At 49.1% G+C, this 18,146-nt stretch overlaps 1 protein-coding gene across 15 annotated transcripts in view; it reads left to right on the top strand.

Moving 5' to 3' along the window:
• Positions 1 to 18,146, top strand: part of Mvb12b (multivesicular body subunit 12B) — a 157,994-nt gene that overhangs the window by 31,908 nt on the left and 107,940 nt on the right. For 13 of the 15 annotated variants that reach the window (XM_006498373.1, XM_006498370.1, XM_030252115.1 and 10 more), the window contains exon 3: positions 15,773 to 15,880. The exons of the other annotated variants lie outside the window; for them this stretch is intronic. In XM_006498373.1, the coding sequence (XP_006498436.1) occupies positions 15,773 to 15,880 (108 nt within the window). The remainder of the gene's footprint in view (positions 1 to 15,772; positions 15,881 to 18,146) is intronic. 15 annotated transcript variants of the gene reach the window in all.

Raw genomic sequence — 18,146 nt, 5'->3', positions numbered from 1 at the left:
ATAGAATTCTTACCAGCATTTTCTTCCACTGTATTGGAATGTGGCCCCATTATCTTTCAGTTTGCTTTGTTTCTTATGGAAGTCAGCTGTCCCTCTTACACCAACTCCTCTGTCTTCTGAGGCTTGTTTGTTTTTTACCCCAACCCCCAATGCACTGGATATAAGCATTTTAATAAATTTTCTAACGCCCGTTATTTATCTGGAATCTGCAGGTTTATAGTCATGGCTAAGTTTGCGATGTTTCTGACTGTTGTGCATACAGTTCTTTTCCAGTGTTCTTTTTCTAGGGGCTCTGGCTGCCTGTGTGTCTGAGCACTGCATATTGTCTCACAGGTTAAGTAGCCAGGAGATATAGAAAGATGGAAGGACAAAATTAGAATTTTAAAAGAAAGTATTGTTAATTAAGAGTCAAGACTTTGTTAAAAAAAAAAACAACACAAAAACACAGTAACCCAGAAAATATAATTGTAAAAAGAAACTAAGCAAAATATAGACCAAGAAGAGGGAAACTGCAAAGCAGATTTTAAATGGTGTGAGAGTGGCGTGGACAGTTTCCATGTGCAACAGTGTGCCAAGAGTGGAAAACCTTAGTGTGTTGAGCACAAAATCTCTCGTGCTTGTGGCTGTTTAAATGTTTTTTTCACATGTATGTGCACCACATACATGAAATACTTGCAGAGGTCAGAAGAGGGCGTCAGAGCCCCCAGAACTGGAGTTACAGATGGTTGTGAGATGTTATGTGGGATCTGGGAATTGAGCTCAGGTCCTCTGCAAGAACAGCCAGTGCTCTTAACCACTGAGCCATCCTTCCTGCCTCTTCCCTCTGGTTTTGTTTGCTTTTTTTTTTTTTTTTTTTTTTTTTTTTTTTGTGGCAAGCTCTCCTGTAGCTGAGGCAGCCAAGGTTGGCCTTGAGCTTCTGATGCTTCGGCTTCTCCATCCAAGTGCAGTGTTACAGACTACGTCACCATACCCAGCCTCACTGCCATTTATGAAGAACTCCAGGACCACCCCTAATGCCAAGAAAGAAACCAGCAATGCTGTTAGAGAGTTATTTCTGCAAAAGACAAGTCCACCGGGCGTGGTGGCGCATGCCTTTAGTCCCAGCACTCGGGAGGCAGAGGCAGGAGGATTTCTGAGTTTGAGGCCAGTCTGGTCTACAAAGTGAGTTCCAGGACAGCCAGGGCTACACAGAGAAACCCTGTCTCGGAAAACCTAAAAAAAAAAAAATCAATAAGTCCTTTTAAGTAACACTCCTATGATGGCAATTCTTGGTTGTCAACTTGACTACATCTGGAATTAGGTAAAATCCAAGCAGTTGGGTACACCTGTGAGAGATTTTTTTCTCTAATTATATCATTTAAAATGGGAAGACACATTTTTACTCCAGATCTTTTGAGGTAGGAAAACACATCTTTACTCCAGATCTTTTGATATGGGAAGATCCACCTTTAGTCTGAGCCACACCTTCTGCTTGAAGCCTCTACAGGGGCCATGGAAGAAGGAAGCTTCTGTTCTTTGCCAGCTAGCCCTCACTAGCAAGCCCATTCCTTCACTGGCATTAGAGTCTACTTTTATGGAATTCTGGTGTATACTGAAGACCAGCTGAGACATCCAGCCTTGTGGACTGAGCACTACTGGATTCTTAGACTTTACGTTGGTAGATAGCCATTGTTGGACTAGCTGGGCCACAGCCTGTAAGCTACTGTAATAAATCCCCACTTATGGATTTTTTTCATACATATTTATACACACACATATGTTCATTCTATCAGTTTTGCCCTCCAGAGATAGCCTCACCCTGACTAATACAATCCACTTCACCTGCCTCTGCCTCCAAGTGCTGGGAATAAAGGTGTGGTCCACCACTGTCCAAGAGAGAGGGTTTGATGTCGGTAATGGCATCACTCCTGAACACTAGGTCCTTGCTGTATATTCAACTGGCTATTGATTGTAGTGTGCTTATTTTGCTTAGGAGATGCCTGAGTGGCTTTTGGTTGTGTTTTTCAGTTGATGTTCTTGTATACCCACAAACTTCATCAGCTCTCCCTTCTGGTCCCCGTTTCCCACCGTGCTTCCCTCTGAGTCATAATTTAGGACAACATGTCTGCAATGTCTATGAAACTTTGAGACCTGGGAAGGCCAGGCCAGGACACAGGCTTGAGGGGCCACCTGCTGAAGGCAGCGGGCAGCCACTCTGCTCCTCTGTTCCTCTGATGATAAGGACTGTCTCCCAGAGTCCCTCCCACGGCTCTGCTCTCACCTCCCCTGTCCCTCCCCGAGCCACTGACTGGCAACTCTTCCCCCATCTGTAGCCCCCAGTCAGCCACATCCTGCCCCACCCCATCCAGGACAGGCCCTGGCTGTGTAATTTTAGCTTCAAGAGCAACTTTATTGGTCAGCTTTCTAGAATAACCTGAGCACCCAGCACTGGGTGGGTGTGCAAATGCATGGGACTCCCTGAGCTGTACAAGTGCCTTCCCTCTGCCCCCTTGAACTCGGAGCAGCTCCTCCACAGTGCATTGCCACTCCTGACTCTGCAGCTTTGCACTTGTAGGCCGCTCCTTTCCCTGTGCAGCTACATCCCTATCTGTGCAGCAGGTCCTGAAGGTAGAGGAGCTGCCATCCACATCACTCCATCCCAGCACCAGCGAAGCCTGGTTACACACTGGGTCTCCAGACCCGTGAAGAATGCTTACTGAATTAGCTGGCTCTTTTCCGTTCTGCCTTCCTGTGTCTGGGATATTGGATGCCAGCATCCAGCTAAGTTATGTGTGTGTTAAACATGAATTGAAATGCAATTACAGCTGGCAATGTGGTCTGAGGAGCGAGTAATAGAGTAAATAAGAAGAGTGGCGCAGTGAGGCACCAGTTCATCTCCTTGGCAGTCTTGCTTGCTGTCATTGGGGGTGACTCATGAGTTCAGCTTCTCTTAACTCCTTTCCCTTACCTCTTGCTGCCTTCTCTTGTTGGGTCTCTTCAGAGCCTCTTTATTCAAACCTGCAAGAAGCTCAGGGCCACTCCTGATGGCCCAAGCAGAGAGCTGGGCAGAGAGGAGCACACACAGGGAAGTAGGGGAGGAGCTATGCCAGCACACAGACCAGACTTCTTTCCAAGCCTGGGAGTGGTCTGCACACTGACCCTAGCATCACTAGACATAGGGCTCCTGGTCAGGGGTGTGGCCTCCCAGTCTTCTTAGGCACACGGTTTTCACAGCCTGTTTAGTTGTATTCAGAACTGGGTCCAATGGCTGGACCTCCCTCGAGAAGCTTGGTTGACTTGATTGATGACAGAGCTGCCTCCTTGTCCTGTAGAGGGCACCTCAGTGTCTAAGGGTTTTCAGGATCAGTGGGCACATGTGGCTTATGAATGTAGACTCTACAGACCAACCTTAAGTTCCTTCTCAGCAGTCACCCTCCTGAGCTCAAAGGGGGCTTCCACAAAGCTCTGGAAGGGACTGATTGCATGTGTAATTAGCAGTGATGTATTCAGGGCCACCTTGTGCAGGCCCCAGGTGGGGTTCTGGGAATCAATTAGTGAGTGAGTTGGGATAGTTCCCAGGCAGGAGGATACATGAGTGGAGAACTAGCAAAGCCTGGCCACTCCCCCCTCTTCTGTCCCAGGTCATTCCCCCAGGTGTGTCTTCTCCTGCCTGGAGTCTCACTGGAAAGTCCCTCTGCCAGTCTCTTTTAAAAACTTTTTTATATTTATTGTATATCGAGTGTTTATCTGCATGGATTTGTGTGTATCATGTGTGTTCTGGTGTACTTGTGGGTCAAAAGAGAGCACTAGAGGGACTGGAGAGATGGTTTAGTGGTTAAGAACACTGACTGCTCTTCCAGAGGTCCTGAGTTCAATTCTCAGCAACCACATGGTGGCTCACACTCATCTGTAAAGAGACCTGATGCCCTCTTTTGGTGTGTCTGAGGATATCGACAGTGTACTCATGTACATAAAATAAATAAATCTTTAAAAACCAGAAAACAAAAGCACTGGGATAAAGAGGAACTAGAGCGAAGGATGGTCATTAGCTAATTATGTGGGTACCGGGGATTAAACAGGAGTAGCACATGCTCTTAACTGAGCCAACTCCTTGGTTGCATTATAGTATATGCATGCATGAATGTATGTATGTATGCATGCATGTATGTATGTATGTATGCTATGGGTGTTTTGCCTACTTGTACCTAATGTGTACTTGGTGCCCACAGAGGCCAGAAGAGGGCATTGGAGTCCCTAGGGCTACAGTTACAGATGGTTATAAACCACCATGTGGGTGCTGGGAGTCAAATCTAAGTCCTCTGGAAGAGCAGCCAGTGCTCCTAACTTTTGAGCTATCTCTCCAGCTCCCAGTCTCTTCCTCCTTTACCCTCGCCTGGACATGAAATCTTTCTGCTGTCCCTGGGCAAGCAGACATGACCAGCGCCTTTCCTGTCCTGCTGTCCCTTCCCTGGGTTGTCCCTCTGTCCCTCTCCATCATCTCCAGCTCCCCACAGCTAGTCTCTCTCACAGGTCACAGGTCTCTAGGTCTTGCTCCCATCCCCGCCTCCTCCTTCCCAGTGTTGTGTGTCCATCAGTTTGTAACTCGTTTTCCTCTGTGTCTACAGTACCAGCTGAGGCCTCCGCCTGCTCTCCTGTAGCCTGTGCTGGATTGCTCATACCCTGATTGTCGCTCTGCCCTGCAGCCTCTCCCCTTTGCAGTGTGGGCTCTGCAGGCTCTGATTCAGCTCCTGTAGCACCTGTCCCCTTCCCCAGTCCAGTTACACAGACCCAAAACTGTGTTAGACATCCTGCCCTCTCCCTAGTGGCTGGCTTCTGTTTCCACCTGCCTGAGAGACTAGCCCACCACGGATGGTGAGTGACAGATGGCAGTGGCCTAACCTCAGCTCTCTCTTAGTTCTAGCCTCCAAAACAGAGGAGCCAGCTAGTGTTCCTCACAGAGCCTGGGCTCTCTGTGAGACTCCACACCAGCACCGTACCTCACCCATAGCTGGCCCTGGCTCTCACACCACTTCTGTATCTTACACAAGATGACTTTCAGTCAGCAAATTTTGTTCTCTGTGTTCCTTATGCACAGCTCATTAGTATTTGAATCTTTTCTGGGTCCACTGTCTGAGTTTTGTTTTTGTTTTTTTGTGTTGTTTTGTTTTTTTTTTGAGCTAGGTTCTCTCTACTCTTGACCTCTTGCCTGTTCTGGGACTGTTCGCACTGTGTGGACCAGGCTGGTCTCAAACCTGCTTCTGCTGGGACTAAAGGCAGGTGCCACTATGTATGAGTTTTTTAAATAAAAATTATGTTACAAACATTTCAAATATATGGGAAAGCATCAGAAACAGTGTAACAAATGTCTAAAGGACCATAGGCAGCCTCCTCAAGACTAAAAGGTCTACTAGGCTCAAGCAGCTCTCTAGTAAAGAAAATAAAGCTGGGGGTGGGGGGGGCACTATGCCCCTTTCTTCCAAGAATTTGCACTGCTTCTAGTTGGTTTTGGATACACTTGTGTTTCTTCTGGTTCCAATTTGCCTGGGTTCTAGTCCAGGCATGGATAATATGCTTGGAGTAGTCTCCAGCTTGCTCCTCCCCCACCCCAAGTCTGTTCCCAAGGGTTGCCATTGCTCATGTGTGTGGCCTTAGTGCACGGCCTTAGAAGACTGCATGGACTTCTATTTTGTGAATGGACTTGAACTTAAGTCTGCTACTCCTGTGGGATGTGGGTTCTTTCCAGTAGTTTCCCACAGCCATGAAGAGCACTGAAGTCATAGTCTCAGGGTTTGCTTGCAGTTTCTTCTGGAACAGTTTTGTGGTAGTCATGCTGGATCCTTTGCTCCTGCCTGGCTGTGGAGAGGAGTCCTCTGAAGTAATGTGACAGGTCAGGCTCCACTCTGACACAGAGGCCCACTCGCCTGACCTCCAGTGGACATAGAGCTTTGTCAGACATTTCCCGTGAATAGAAGTCACAACCATTTTGAATTTGCATTTTCTTCAGAGGTGAGCTGTTTTCTTCTACGGCGTCTCCAGCTTTCTTTCTTTTTACGATTTATTTATTTTATGTGCACTGATGTTTTGCCCAAGTTCATGTCTGTTCGAGGATGTCAGCTACCCTGGAGCTGGAGTTACAGAGTTGTGAGCTGCCATGTGGGTGCTGGGAATTAAACTTGGGTCCTCTGGAAAAACAGTGCCCTTGACTCCTGAGCCATCTCTCCAGCTCCAGTCTTGTTTTTTAATCTTCCTGAATTGAGGAGTTCTCTATATTCTTATTTTGGCTGTTCACCCACATGGGCTATGTACTGCTGGATACAGATCCTGTCTGGGTTAGGGTTCTATTGCTGTGATGAAACACCATGACCGAAAGCAAGCTAGGGAGGAGAGGGATTTCTTGGCTTACACTTCCATACTGTGTGTAGTCCGTTACTGAAGGAAGTCAGGACAGGAACTCAAACAGGGTGAGAACCTGGAGCAGGAACTGACCAGAGACCATGGAAGGGCGCTGCTTACTGACTTGTTTCCCATGGTCTGCTCAGCCTGCTTTCTTATAGAAATCAAGACCACCAGCCAGGGATGGCACCACCCACAATGGGCTGCCCCCACCCCATCACTAATTAAGAAAAAGGCCTACAGGCTTGCCCACAGCCCGATCTTATGGAGGCATTTTCTCAATAGAGAGTCCCTCCTTTCTAGTAACTCTAGCTTGTGTCAAATTAATATAAAACCAGCCAGCACATGTGTCCTTTGTAGTTTGAGGGTTTTGTTCTTACAGCTGGATAGATAGTATAAGGACTTGAATTTGATCTCCAGAATACCTTATTAAAATTTTTTTGAAAGGGGCTGGAGAGATGGCTCAGTTTTTAAGATCACTAACTTCTCTTCCAGAGGTCGTGAATTAAATTCCCAGCAACCAAATGGTGGCTCACAACCATCTGTAATGGGATCTGATGCCCTCTTCTGGTGTCTGTGAAGACAAATCACTCATATCCATTAAAATAAATAAATAAATCTTAAAAAAAATGATAATAAGTTTTAAAAAGCTGGGTGTGGTGGTTATGCCCATTTAAGCCTAGCATTAGGGAAACAGAGACAGGGACATCCCCGAGGCTCACTGTTCATCCAGCCTGGCCTACTTGGATAGTTCCAGGACAACGAGAGACCCTGTTTCAAAAGTAAAACTGGGGAAGCGCCTGAGGGATGACACCTGAGGTGGTCATCTGTCACCCACGAGAACACCAATTTATTTTAGAGGAATAAAATAAATCAGAACCCTTGTACACATGTCTACTTCTTTAATCATTCCTTCTGCTGAAGCAAAGATCTATTTTCTGCTGAAAGTTTTCAAGTTTTGCTTGATTTTGTTGTTCCTGTTCTGTGGTGGCCACAGTAGTGTCTTTATGCTGTTGATTGCGTAGTCTTTGCCTCCACCCTTAGGGTCCCCAGGTGCTCCAGAACCAAGAGCACCTTTGGTTCTCCTTTGCATGCTCATAAGCTGTGAGGACCTCTCTAGGCCACCAGACCATTTCCCACAGCTCTGTGGAGGCCTGGGGCCCAGCTCTGCCCTGGCCACCTGGGTGTGGTAAAAGCTAGACACTTCTGGCCAGGCCCTTTCTCTCTGGCAGCCTCTCCTCTCCTGAGTCCTAGTCCCTGAGTTCCCTGCCAGGAAGGGCCTCCTCGGGGCCATGATCACTGCTGCACCTCCAGGGTTTCTGCTGGGATTGTGGCTCTGCTTCTTTCTCTTCTGCCCAGCCCGAGAGGCTACTGTAGCTGACACGTAAGCTCTGCATGGGGAAAGCTGCCTCTGGTGGCCTCTGCCATACCAAACACCAATCTTGCCATTGTCCATGTTCCAGTTTTAAAATTCTGCCATTTGGCAAATGTCTGAGTGCGTATTATTACTAAGTCTTTGGGCTAGATGCTTGGGAAAGCATCCACTGGATAAAATAGAACCCTTGAATTGAGGGCCAGAGGTGATGAGTGTGTGCCCTGTGCCAGGTCTCCTGCTAAGTGCTTTATTGACAGTTCATATTCTATGGTTTATTACTGTTCAGTCCATTTTAGAATATACACAGAGCTGCCCAACAATTACCAATATTTAATCATAGATCTTTGTTCCTGGCTCCCCTCCCTCTGACAGCGACCACTTCCTTCCTTTGTATCTCTAAGGATTGTCTCTTCTGGGACATTGTAGGAGAGCAAACCACAGTGTGTGGTTTGTGACTGTCTTGTTTTTCCTAGCATAGTGCTTCTATGGCGTGTTATATTGGGGCTTCATTGCCTTCTCGTGGTCCAGTGATACTCCACTGTAACTCCGCGATGTCCGTTTGACAGTGGACATTTGTGTTGTTTCCACTGTTCAGCGACTTACCTCATGAGCATGTTGTGTGTGCATGTGTTCAGTTCTCTTGAGAATATACTCAGAGGAGGAACTGCTGAGTCCTGTGGTGATACCATGAGGAACTACCCTGCCATTTCCAGTGATCATACCAGGTTTCAGGGCCAGCAGGGCCCATGCCCTTGCAATGTTGCCTATCTGTCTGTTTCAGTATTGTAACAGGTCTGACAGGGAATCTCGTAGTAGATAAGTGATCTTCTGTGTTTTATTTGGTCCTAACCAATAATCCCATGGGGCCTACTCATTCATATTTCCGCGTTTTGATGGGGTGGAATGAGTCAGTATGACTCTGGGAAATGTCTGTGAGCAGCAGAGTCAGGACCTGAGCTCAGCTACAACTCACTCCAGAAATCCTGGTTCTGCCTGCTGAGTTCACAGGGTCTGTGTGATGGGGGTCCTTCCGCCGCAGCCCAGACAACAAGATCATTCTGTCATGGAGCTGTTAGGGGCTGGCAGGAGCCAGGGTAGAGAAGACATGTCTGAGGAGAGAACAAGGGGAGCAGGCAGCCAGGGCACAAAGGATGGGAGGGCTGAGGGTCCTGGGCCTTGTGGGAGAGAAACCCACCCTGAGGCTGGCAGAAACTCCAGTCTTCAGGACAGAGCCAGGCATTCATTTCTGAGAGATGTTAGACATTTCAGCAGAAGGCCTGTGGCTGACCTAAGTTCTCCATGCAGAAATCAAAGTTATGAATGGACACAAAAGCAGCCGGGAGTCCATGATGCAAGCCAGGGGCACAGCCTGCCCTTGATCTCACCTGGGCCTCGCCTCAGCTCCCAGCCTTCAGGCCGGCTCAGCCTTGTCTGACAGAGGATGTGAGGCTTCTGCAGGCCTGCCTGAGCCAAGCTGCCATTGTGCAGCCTTTGAACTTCAGAGCATCAGCCAGAAGTTGCCCCTGGAATGTCTGCAGAATTTCCTGCCCCCCTCCACCTCCAACTGCCCTGTCTGCCAAACTCACCTTTGAGTTGTGGGTGGGCCTTCCTGAAACCGCAGGTGTGAGCAGGTCCCCTGGAGACTGCTCTTCCTCCTCAGCTGGCCCTCTGCATCCTACATGTTTAGCTGGGCCCCAGTTCATTCACAGGATTTTCTCAAGTTGCAGTCTAGCAGATTTTCAATTTCTCACCTCATCAAGTAAAGCTTACAATTGTTGTTTTTCCATAAAAGCTGTAAGTGTTCATTGACCAAAAAAAAAAAAAAGTGACATACACTAGCAAAGCAAAGGAACGGTTTAAAATGCTCTGTCGTTATATATTTATTTGCATGAATTTGTGTGTGTGTGTGTTTGCATGTTTCTGTGTGTGAGTGCTGTGTGGATGAGTGTGTATACATATGTGCTCTGCTGCCCTCTTTGATCGCTCTCCCCCTTATGTATTGAAGCAGGGTTTCTCACAGAATCTGGGGCTCACAATTTTGGCCTGTGCCTAGTCAGCTTGCTGTGGGATTCCCCCAGCTCACCTCCCATGCACTGAGCTGGAGCAACAGGCTGGGTTCCACATCTCTGTGGCTTTTACCTGGCTTCTGATGATCCAGACTCCTGTTCTCACGCTTGCCCTGCTGAGTGAGCCACTGCAGGTGGCCACCAGCCAGCCTTGTGTATCTCTGTATATCCTCAGCCTCCACTGTTAAAGCCAAACAGTGCTTTGCATTTTAGTTTCTAGCTCCTCTTCTGTCCACAGCTGTTAAAACACAAAACTGGACCCCGTGAGCAGTCTCTGTCCTGTAAGAAATTTCTTCCTCTTGTTTGTCTTTATGAACAGAGAGCCCTAGTGAAAACACAGACTGGTCCCCACACCTGGCTCCTCCATCTTCTCCAGGAGGGACTCCCTTCCTCCATTCTTCCCTGCCTGCCTGCCTGCCTGCTGCTGCCTGCCTGCCTGCCTGCCTGCCTGCTGCTGCCTGCCTGCTGCCTGCCTGCCTGCCTGCCTCCCTCCCTCCCTCCCTGCCTGCCTGCCTGCCTGCCTGCCTGCCTGCCTGCCTGCCTGCTGCCTGCCTGCCTGCCTGCCTGCAGGTCTCCAGGTCACTTTCTTCCCATCCAGAAGCCAGGCTGAGCTGCTGCAGAGCACACCTCCCCGTTCTCTCCAAGTTGCTGTCAGTTATCCTTCTAAAAACGTACTGTCAGGCATTGCATTAACTCCTGTTCATTTATGTGTTTATCATGTGTCCTTCCCTGTGATGAATGTGCCTCATGTGGTCTGTGGGACCCTTCTCCCTCAGCAGCCCTCAGAAGCCAGGCATCCTCAGTGAAGGGACAAGGGACAACTCACCATGTTCTCAGAGTCTGCCTGCAAGCAGAACTCCTAGCACCTGGGACATTGTGTGTTCTCAGGCTTTGGTACCAAAGTCACCTCACTGTGGAGCACCCCTCCCCCCTCCCCCTCTCCCTCTCCCTCTCCCTCTAAACTCCTTGAGTGAGTGAGTGAGAGAGAGAGAGAGAGTGTGTGTGTGTGTGAGAGTGTGAGTGTGTGTGTGTGAGTGTGAGAGAGAGAGAGAGAGAGAGTGTGTGTGTGTGTGTGTGTGTGTGTGTGAGAGAGAGAGAGAGAGAGAGAGAGTGAGAGTGTGTGTGTGTGTGTGTGTGTGTGTAGGTCCGAGGACAACTTGTGGGAGTCAGCTCTCTCCATATACCAAGTGGGTCTCAAACGCAGGTTGTCAGGTTTGACAGCAAGTGCCTCTACCCTCAGAGGCCTCTCTCAGTGGGCTCTGGTTTTCCCTCTTGTCACACAGCAGTGATGGTTTTGTCTGTTCTTAGGACCTCTTTGCATTGATTGTTAGGCAGAGCCCCTCTGAGATCCATAACTAGCCAAGGCCAGGGGTTGCTCACCCTTTGCGAGGCTCTGTACCATTGCTGGTTGATGTGTGCAGCCTGCCTGTGGACTAGAGTGTTTGCCTTTTCTATGGCCTTATGAAAGCTCTCTGCACATATTCTCTTATGTGCTCTCTTATAAGCACTTTTCCCTCTGACATATCCTGGACACAGCCCTGGGCATATGTCATCCTGTGACCGTTCTGCATGTGTGCTTGGGTTTCCTCATCTGTAACTCAGACAGCAGCTTCATCTCCTCAGAGCTTTGCCGTGTGCACTGTGGGGCCATGGATGACTTACACTGAGGAGTTAGGGAGAAGAAATGTGTGGTGAGAAGCAACTGAGTGAGGGAAAAGGACATCCAGGCCTCGGATGGACGAATGTGCTTTCTCTCCCTAGGGCAGAGTTCAGAATCGTTTCAGTGAGCTTGATCTTTCCATTATCTCCCTGGCATTCACCTCTCTGGGCTTCTGAAAAGCCTGAGGACACCCTGGGTCACACCTGGACGTAGAGATCTTTTAAGCCATTCAGCACCCCGATGATTCAGGTCTTACAAAATAAGGAAATGGTTTGGCATGAAGATTTGTGTTGCTATGTCTCGGTCTGTTTTCAGCTGCTGTAGTCTGTATTGTGCTATAGCGTCCACAAACTGGACGTTTATGAACGATGGAAGTCATTTGACTCTGGGGTCTTGAGTCTGGGAAGCCCAAGATAGAGGAGCTATTTCCCATGACGGCTTCCTTGTGTTGGATTAGTGTAGCAGATGTCACAGAGTGTGGAAGTGCAGAGGAAATGTATGAGATGAACACCCCTGCCACAACAACCTACCCAGAGTAACATCATGAGTCCCTCTCCAAGGGCTGCACCCGTTTGGCCTAGGCACCCTCTTAGGCCCCACCTCTTCAGCCTCACAGCTCAGTGGCAGCCACACTCCAGTCTGGGCTTTGGAGGAGACACTGAACCATAGTACAGTTTCACACCTCTGCCATCAAAGCAAAGCCCAAGCACTGCCATGCCTCAAAATGTGCCTCAAGTGTCCCTGTATCTATAGCCTTCAACACTTAGCCGGCCCTCCCAGCTTTCCCTCAGCACAGTGATAGCTGGGCAGTCTTTAATGTGCCTCTCCCTGTCTGCTTGGGCCCTTCTGTGTTCCAGATAAGCCTGCCTGAGGTGTGTCAAAAGTCCTGAAGGCATTTTCCCAGCAGTGGGCCTAGGGGGTCTGGGTTTTTGAGCATACTGAATGACTGGAGTAAGTTTGCTGCTGTCTTCAGGTTCAGTTATCTAAGCTGGTGTGGGTTTGGTGGGGTGGGGGGGCTCCCCATGTCATTTGACTGTCAGGACCCTTCAGTGAAAAGCGGTAGGTGACTTGCTTAGACCAGTGCCTGACAAACAGTGGACTGTCAGCAGGCTGCTGCCCTATGCCTAGCCCTAGCCAGGGGAGAGCATCCCACTTGGCTTTGGTCCTTCTTATCTAGGCATATCAGCTAGCTGCAGGCAGCTGGGACACTGCTCAAAGGGCTGCTGGGAGCTCTCTGATAATCACTTATTTTCTGTGACAGCCAAAGGAGGAAATGGGAGGCTGGGCCTATGAGGTCCAAATAACACTGCTGTCCCTGTTACCTACTCCCTCTCAGGGCTCCCTGGGTTCTGCAGCTCCAACACTGGGCACCCAAAGGTGGATGCTGGCAGTGGAGAAGGCTGGAATCAGTAGCATGTGCCACCAGACATAATCATCAGTTGGGAAATGTGTTGATACCATCTAGCAAGGCATGAGATCATGGGCCGCTAGAAGGGCCAGTGACTCTTGTATCACAACTCTCTGCTTCTTCCAATTAGAATGTGCCTTTTAACAAACCAACATATGCATGCAGAGTTTGGTGGTGGCGCATGCCTTTCAATCCCAGTGCTCAGGAGGCAGAAGCAGGCAGATCTCTGTGAATCTGAGGCCACTGTGGCCTACATAGTGAGTTTCAGGCCAACTAGGGCTATAGAGAGACCCTATCTTAAAGAGTAAAAGCTGCTGGCTCACACTAGCACTCAGGAAGCTGAGGCAGGAGGATCATCAAGAATTTAAAGTCAGGATGGGAGGAGGAACTCTGAAAGGAGAGACCAGGATGGGGGGCAGCATTTGAGATGTAAATAAGTTAGTTAGCTACATACATACATACATACATACATACATATGAGTTTAAAGTCAGCCTGGGCCACAAAGTGAGGCCCTGTCTTAAAGCAAAAACCTAAAAATACAAAACAAAGCAAATTATGAAAGCCTGACAAAGGCTTATGAGGAAAGATGTCTTTCCAGACTTCCCAGTTTAGATAACTGAACCTTGCTCTTCCAGGCTGAGCTGGTTTGGTTTGGTTTGGTTTGGTTTTCCCTCTGCTGCTGTATCTCAGTAGTTTGATGACACAATTTCTTTCTTGAGTTGCCTGTTTTATGTTTCATGTACTTTTCCCCCTTGTAAGGCAGTGTCACAGATATCTGATGAGTCTCTTCTTGGCAGTCCCATCTTGTGACAGGGCAGACACTGGGTACAACTGAAGGAACTGGTGTTACCTGGGCACCAGCTGACTCCAAGCCTGGGCTACCAGGACAAGTCAGCCTCCTTCAGCACTAGAGGCGCTCGGCAGCAGCCTTGGGGTCAGTGCCCAGGGCAGTGGCCTCAGTAGAAGGCAGCATGTGCCTTGGAGAGTGGTGAGCTGGGAAGGGATGGAGGGTGAGCCTCCTGCTTAGCTTGCTGGCTTCAGTCCTGGGAGCAATGCTGCTTAGGGAAGTTGCACGAGGCATGGCTTCTTACAGCTCTGGCTGGGTGGTCGCCTTGCTCACCCATTCCTTTAGTGAGCATCCACTGAGCCTCTTTGTGTCAGGCACAGTACTTGACACAGAGTGGCACCTCCTGGTCCTGGTCGATGGTAGGAGAAGATTCACTTTTGAAGGGACAGATTGAGTCCCAGAGATGATGCAGGAATCTTGGGACCAGAGATCACAAGTAACCGCTGTGGGACAAGTTAGGACTCATGAGTGATAGTGTGGCACAGTGTTAAATGCCTGGTTCCACAGCATCCTCACATTTAGTCTAGAAGCAGAGTCATCTTTGCAGGTGCCTTGCATCTGTAGCATCTCCTGTGACCCCTGGGGAAGGCAGCGTGCCCACTTTACATCGGGCATGGTTTCACTAAGCTGCTGCATTTTAAGTTCAGCTCTGCCTCTGAGTTCCATGCTGCCTGCTCCCTGGTAAGGGTCCTGGTTCTTCCCTGTGCCCACAGACTATTAGCTCATCTGACTTGGGGGAGACATTCAGGTTAACCAGTGGCTTTGTGTGAGTAGGTTGAGAAGTGCCTGCCTAGTGCAGCGGTGACTGTGGCTAAGGCCACTGCCATTGCTCTCTGAAGCCTCTCTCACAAACCTTCAGGTTCCTCTTGCCATAGTGACCTTTCCTTTCTCTACCCTCAGATTTGCTAACTGTCAGTTATTCAGTCTGAGAAATAAGTGTTTTTCTCTTGTTGGCTGGCCTTCGGCTTTTCTGAGGCAGCTTCCGGGGTGGCAGCTGTGCTGGGCCTGGGGATGTAGTGAGAACTGTGTATGTGTTAGAGGCTGCTGACCATTGACAGTGCCCTCATGGGGATGGAGCCACTTTCAGCTGTCCACCATGATGGCCATCTCAAGGCCATTTCCCCATGCATACTTCAGAAGTGCAGCCACGGCTCCATCAGAGGATGGGCTGCCTGCAGCTGTTCCATGCCCATGCCCATGTATGGAGCTGCTCCCTGGGTCTCCTGGCCTCTCTGTTGTGATGTAGGGCAGTTGGGTGAGGTAGGAAGGGAGTTGTAGGGTCCTCTCTCCAGTCTCCTTGTCAACTCCATGTACCCGGCACTCAACCCTGGATGTCATGCTAATACCACCTGCCCAGTGAGGCAAATAAAGGCTCACTTTACTCAGGATTATGTCCTGAAGGAGAACTGAGAGAGGCTTCCTAGTGAGACCAGAAATAAAATCAACTGAATCTAGTTTATTTTCCTATCATGATATGTTTCTGACCTTGAATTCCACTTTGGGAGCTTTTATCAAGAAGATGTAGTGTGGAGCCAGCTTTCTGACCTACCACCCCAGCCCCCACAGCAACCCTACTGAAGCTCCCTCTGGCTTACTCCTGTGGTCAGGAGGTCACATCATCCACACTGCAGGGAGTGCCCCTTGCAGGTGCAGTTCCACCCCATGTGGCTTTCTTCTGTGCCCTATGTCCGCCCCATGTAAATAGCAACAAACAGCCTAATGTGCTGACCGTCCTGTCCCTTCCCAGTCCATTACAACAAAAGCTATTCTTTGCTCGTTAGAACCATTTCTGTCAGGGTGTCTTTAATCAATGGCTTCCCCAGGGACAGTATTTTTAGAAGTTGTATTTTTCACAGTCTCCCCTTTTCCCTTTTGGAAATGTTCTTCCCGGTGCCGAGTGTGGCACACTAATGAGATGCCAGGAGACTTGGGGCCGGTGCTAATTGGAACAGGTAGAGGAGCTGTGGGCTCACGCTCAGGGGGCTTACGCTCCGGTTCTGTCTCCTCTTACCTGTGACCCTCTTCTCCGTCTCTCTGCTGCAGGTTGCGCAGACAGCAGATGGCGTGGATGCTGATCTCTGGAAGGACGGCTTATTCAAGTCCAAGGTTACCAGATACCTGTGTTTCACAAGATCATTTTCTAAAGAAAATGTGAGTCTGTCGGTGGTTCCCGTTTGCTGAGTGGGCAGGACTAATTTCCATTTCTGGTTGGGGCTTCCTCTCTTTTGTGTGTGGTTTATGTTCATTGTTGTATTAATTTATCTATTGTTTCAGTGAACAGGGTAGAATCAGCAGCCAGCACTGCGTTTCATTTATTAACAACATTATTAACCACATCCCCAAGTGCACAGTGAATTCCATTAAGATGTGTTCTCCAAAGGACATGGGGAACTTCCTCTCGCTGTGCTTTCAGTGACAACTCCCGGGCACAAGGGATGGGAGAGTCTGCCAGGGCCGCTGGGATGGATAGCATCTGCAAAGGGCAGACCAGCTCAGTGGAGGGGGCGTGACACCCACTGCCCCATGACAGTCCCCAGACGTGATGTTGGCCTTGTTTCTAAAGAGCCTCTGTGTGACGTAGGGCAGCTCGTCTTTACGGAGAGGTAGCCCCCTGTGTACAGTTCTTTCATACTGGTTTTTAGTACTTGAGCACATGAACTAGGGAAGCTTAAAGCCATCTCCAAAAGCATTCCCAGGGAGGCCAGCCTGTGTCTGTACCTCATTTCTTCCTGAGATGACCACTTTTGCTCTCCACCATGACCCTCTGGAGGAGGTGATAAGTTATCTCTTCTAATTTAGATACTTATTTTTGGAAACATTTTCACCAATTTCTAAGTGTAATTATAATGGCTTCCCAAGATGACCACTTTAGCACCCCACCATGACCCTCTGGAGGAGGTGATAAGTTATCTCTTATAATCCAGACACTTATTTTTGGAAACATTTTCACCAATTTCTATGTGTAATTATAATGGTAATATAGGCTGTAGTTAAAAATTAAAAACACAACAGTATAAAACATGCCAAATAGAAAAATGAAAGAAGCCTTCTTTATTACAGCCTCCTGGCCAGTCACAGCCTCCCTGTCCCTCACAACCTCTTTCTGTCTCATAGCCTCCCTGTCCCTCACAGCCTCCCTGTCCCTCACAGCCTCCCTGTCCCTCACAGCCTCCCTGTCCCTCATAGCCTCCCCACCCCTCACAGCCTCCCTGTCCCTCACAGCCTCCCCGTCCCTCACAGCCTCTTTCTCTCTCATACCCCATCTCTTCATCATAGCTCTCCAACCTCGGACCCCACTGCCAAGTCTGGGTTGTCCCTACAGCAGTTCTGAATGTGGACTGTAAGCACTTGTTGCTCTTTGGTAATCTTTTGTTCTGAATATTGTTCTTAGCATGTTCAGGATGAGGGGTAAAGTCATCCCATTAAGTTCCCTCTAATTATAAGAGCAATACCTTTGCTGCTTGTAATATATGACTGAATAGGGAAATCTTTTTCCTACCGGCCTTTGAGTGCATTTTCAGTAACAGGATGGTGGCAGCTGAGCCAGGGTAGGCACCTGCACAGCACTTGTGGTGTGTCTGCATAGATCCTTTGGGTCCACTGTAGCCTGAGGGGGACTCCACACAGCAGGGGTGAGGGGTCATCACCTTACAGATGCTGAGCTCATGAGGTTATCAGTAGACCTAACACGTATCCTTCCCACCCGCACCCTCGTGCACCCATGCCCTCAGGCTCTCTGTCCCAGGAGTCTACCCAAATGCCTTTAGAAAGCCATTTCTGCTTTTCCCTCCTGTTGTCCCTGCTCTGTCTGCTGACCACTGCTTCCCGTGGACTCTCAGGAGGAAGTCCTAAAGATTTGGTCAAATGCCTTGTTTAAGTTACTTTTTGTTGCTAAGATGAAACACCATGGCCAGGGCAGCTTATCAAAGGAAGGAGATATTTTGGCGTGCGCTCTGAGAGGGATAAACATCTATCACGCACGGCGGGAGGCACGGCAGCCAGCGTGTGGTAGGCATGGTGATAAGAGCAGGACCCTGAGAGCTCCCATCCTTGGAGCAGAGCGAGAGCTAGAAGTCCCATTAGCATTTGACTCTCAAGTGATGAACCTCCTCCAGCAAGGCCGCCCCTCCTCAACCTCCCCTAACAGCCCCACAAGCTGGAGACCAAGTGTTCGCATCTGAAAAGCACCACAGCCCTGGACAGTGTTGCTGGCCTCAGAGGATAGCCGTGGTCCCTGTGCCACTTACACTGGGACCTGTTACATTTACTCCTGAATCTTCGAGCTGTTGGCCTTCTAGGCAGGCGTTCGTGAAGCCCTGGGAGCTGGGGCAGCAAGTCCACTGTGGTGCAGGGAAGGCACTGGACTCATTGGTTTGGGGTGGATTATAGAAAGCACAGTCCTCAGCTTGAGGGCAAT

This window comes from Mus musculus, chromosome 2 (assembly GCF_000001635.26).
Source record: "Mus musculus strain C57BL/6J chromosome 2, GRCm38.p6 C57BL/6J".
Lineage (NCBI taxonomy): Eukaryota > Metazoa > Chordata > Mammalia > Rodentia > Muridae > Mus > Mus musculus.
The sequence above is the reverse complement of the archived record's forward strand: the minus strand, read 5'-3'. Positions and strand labels throughout refer to the sequence as shown.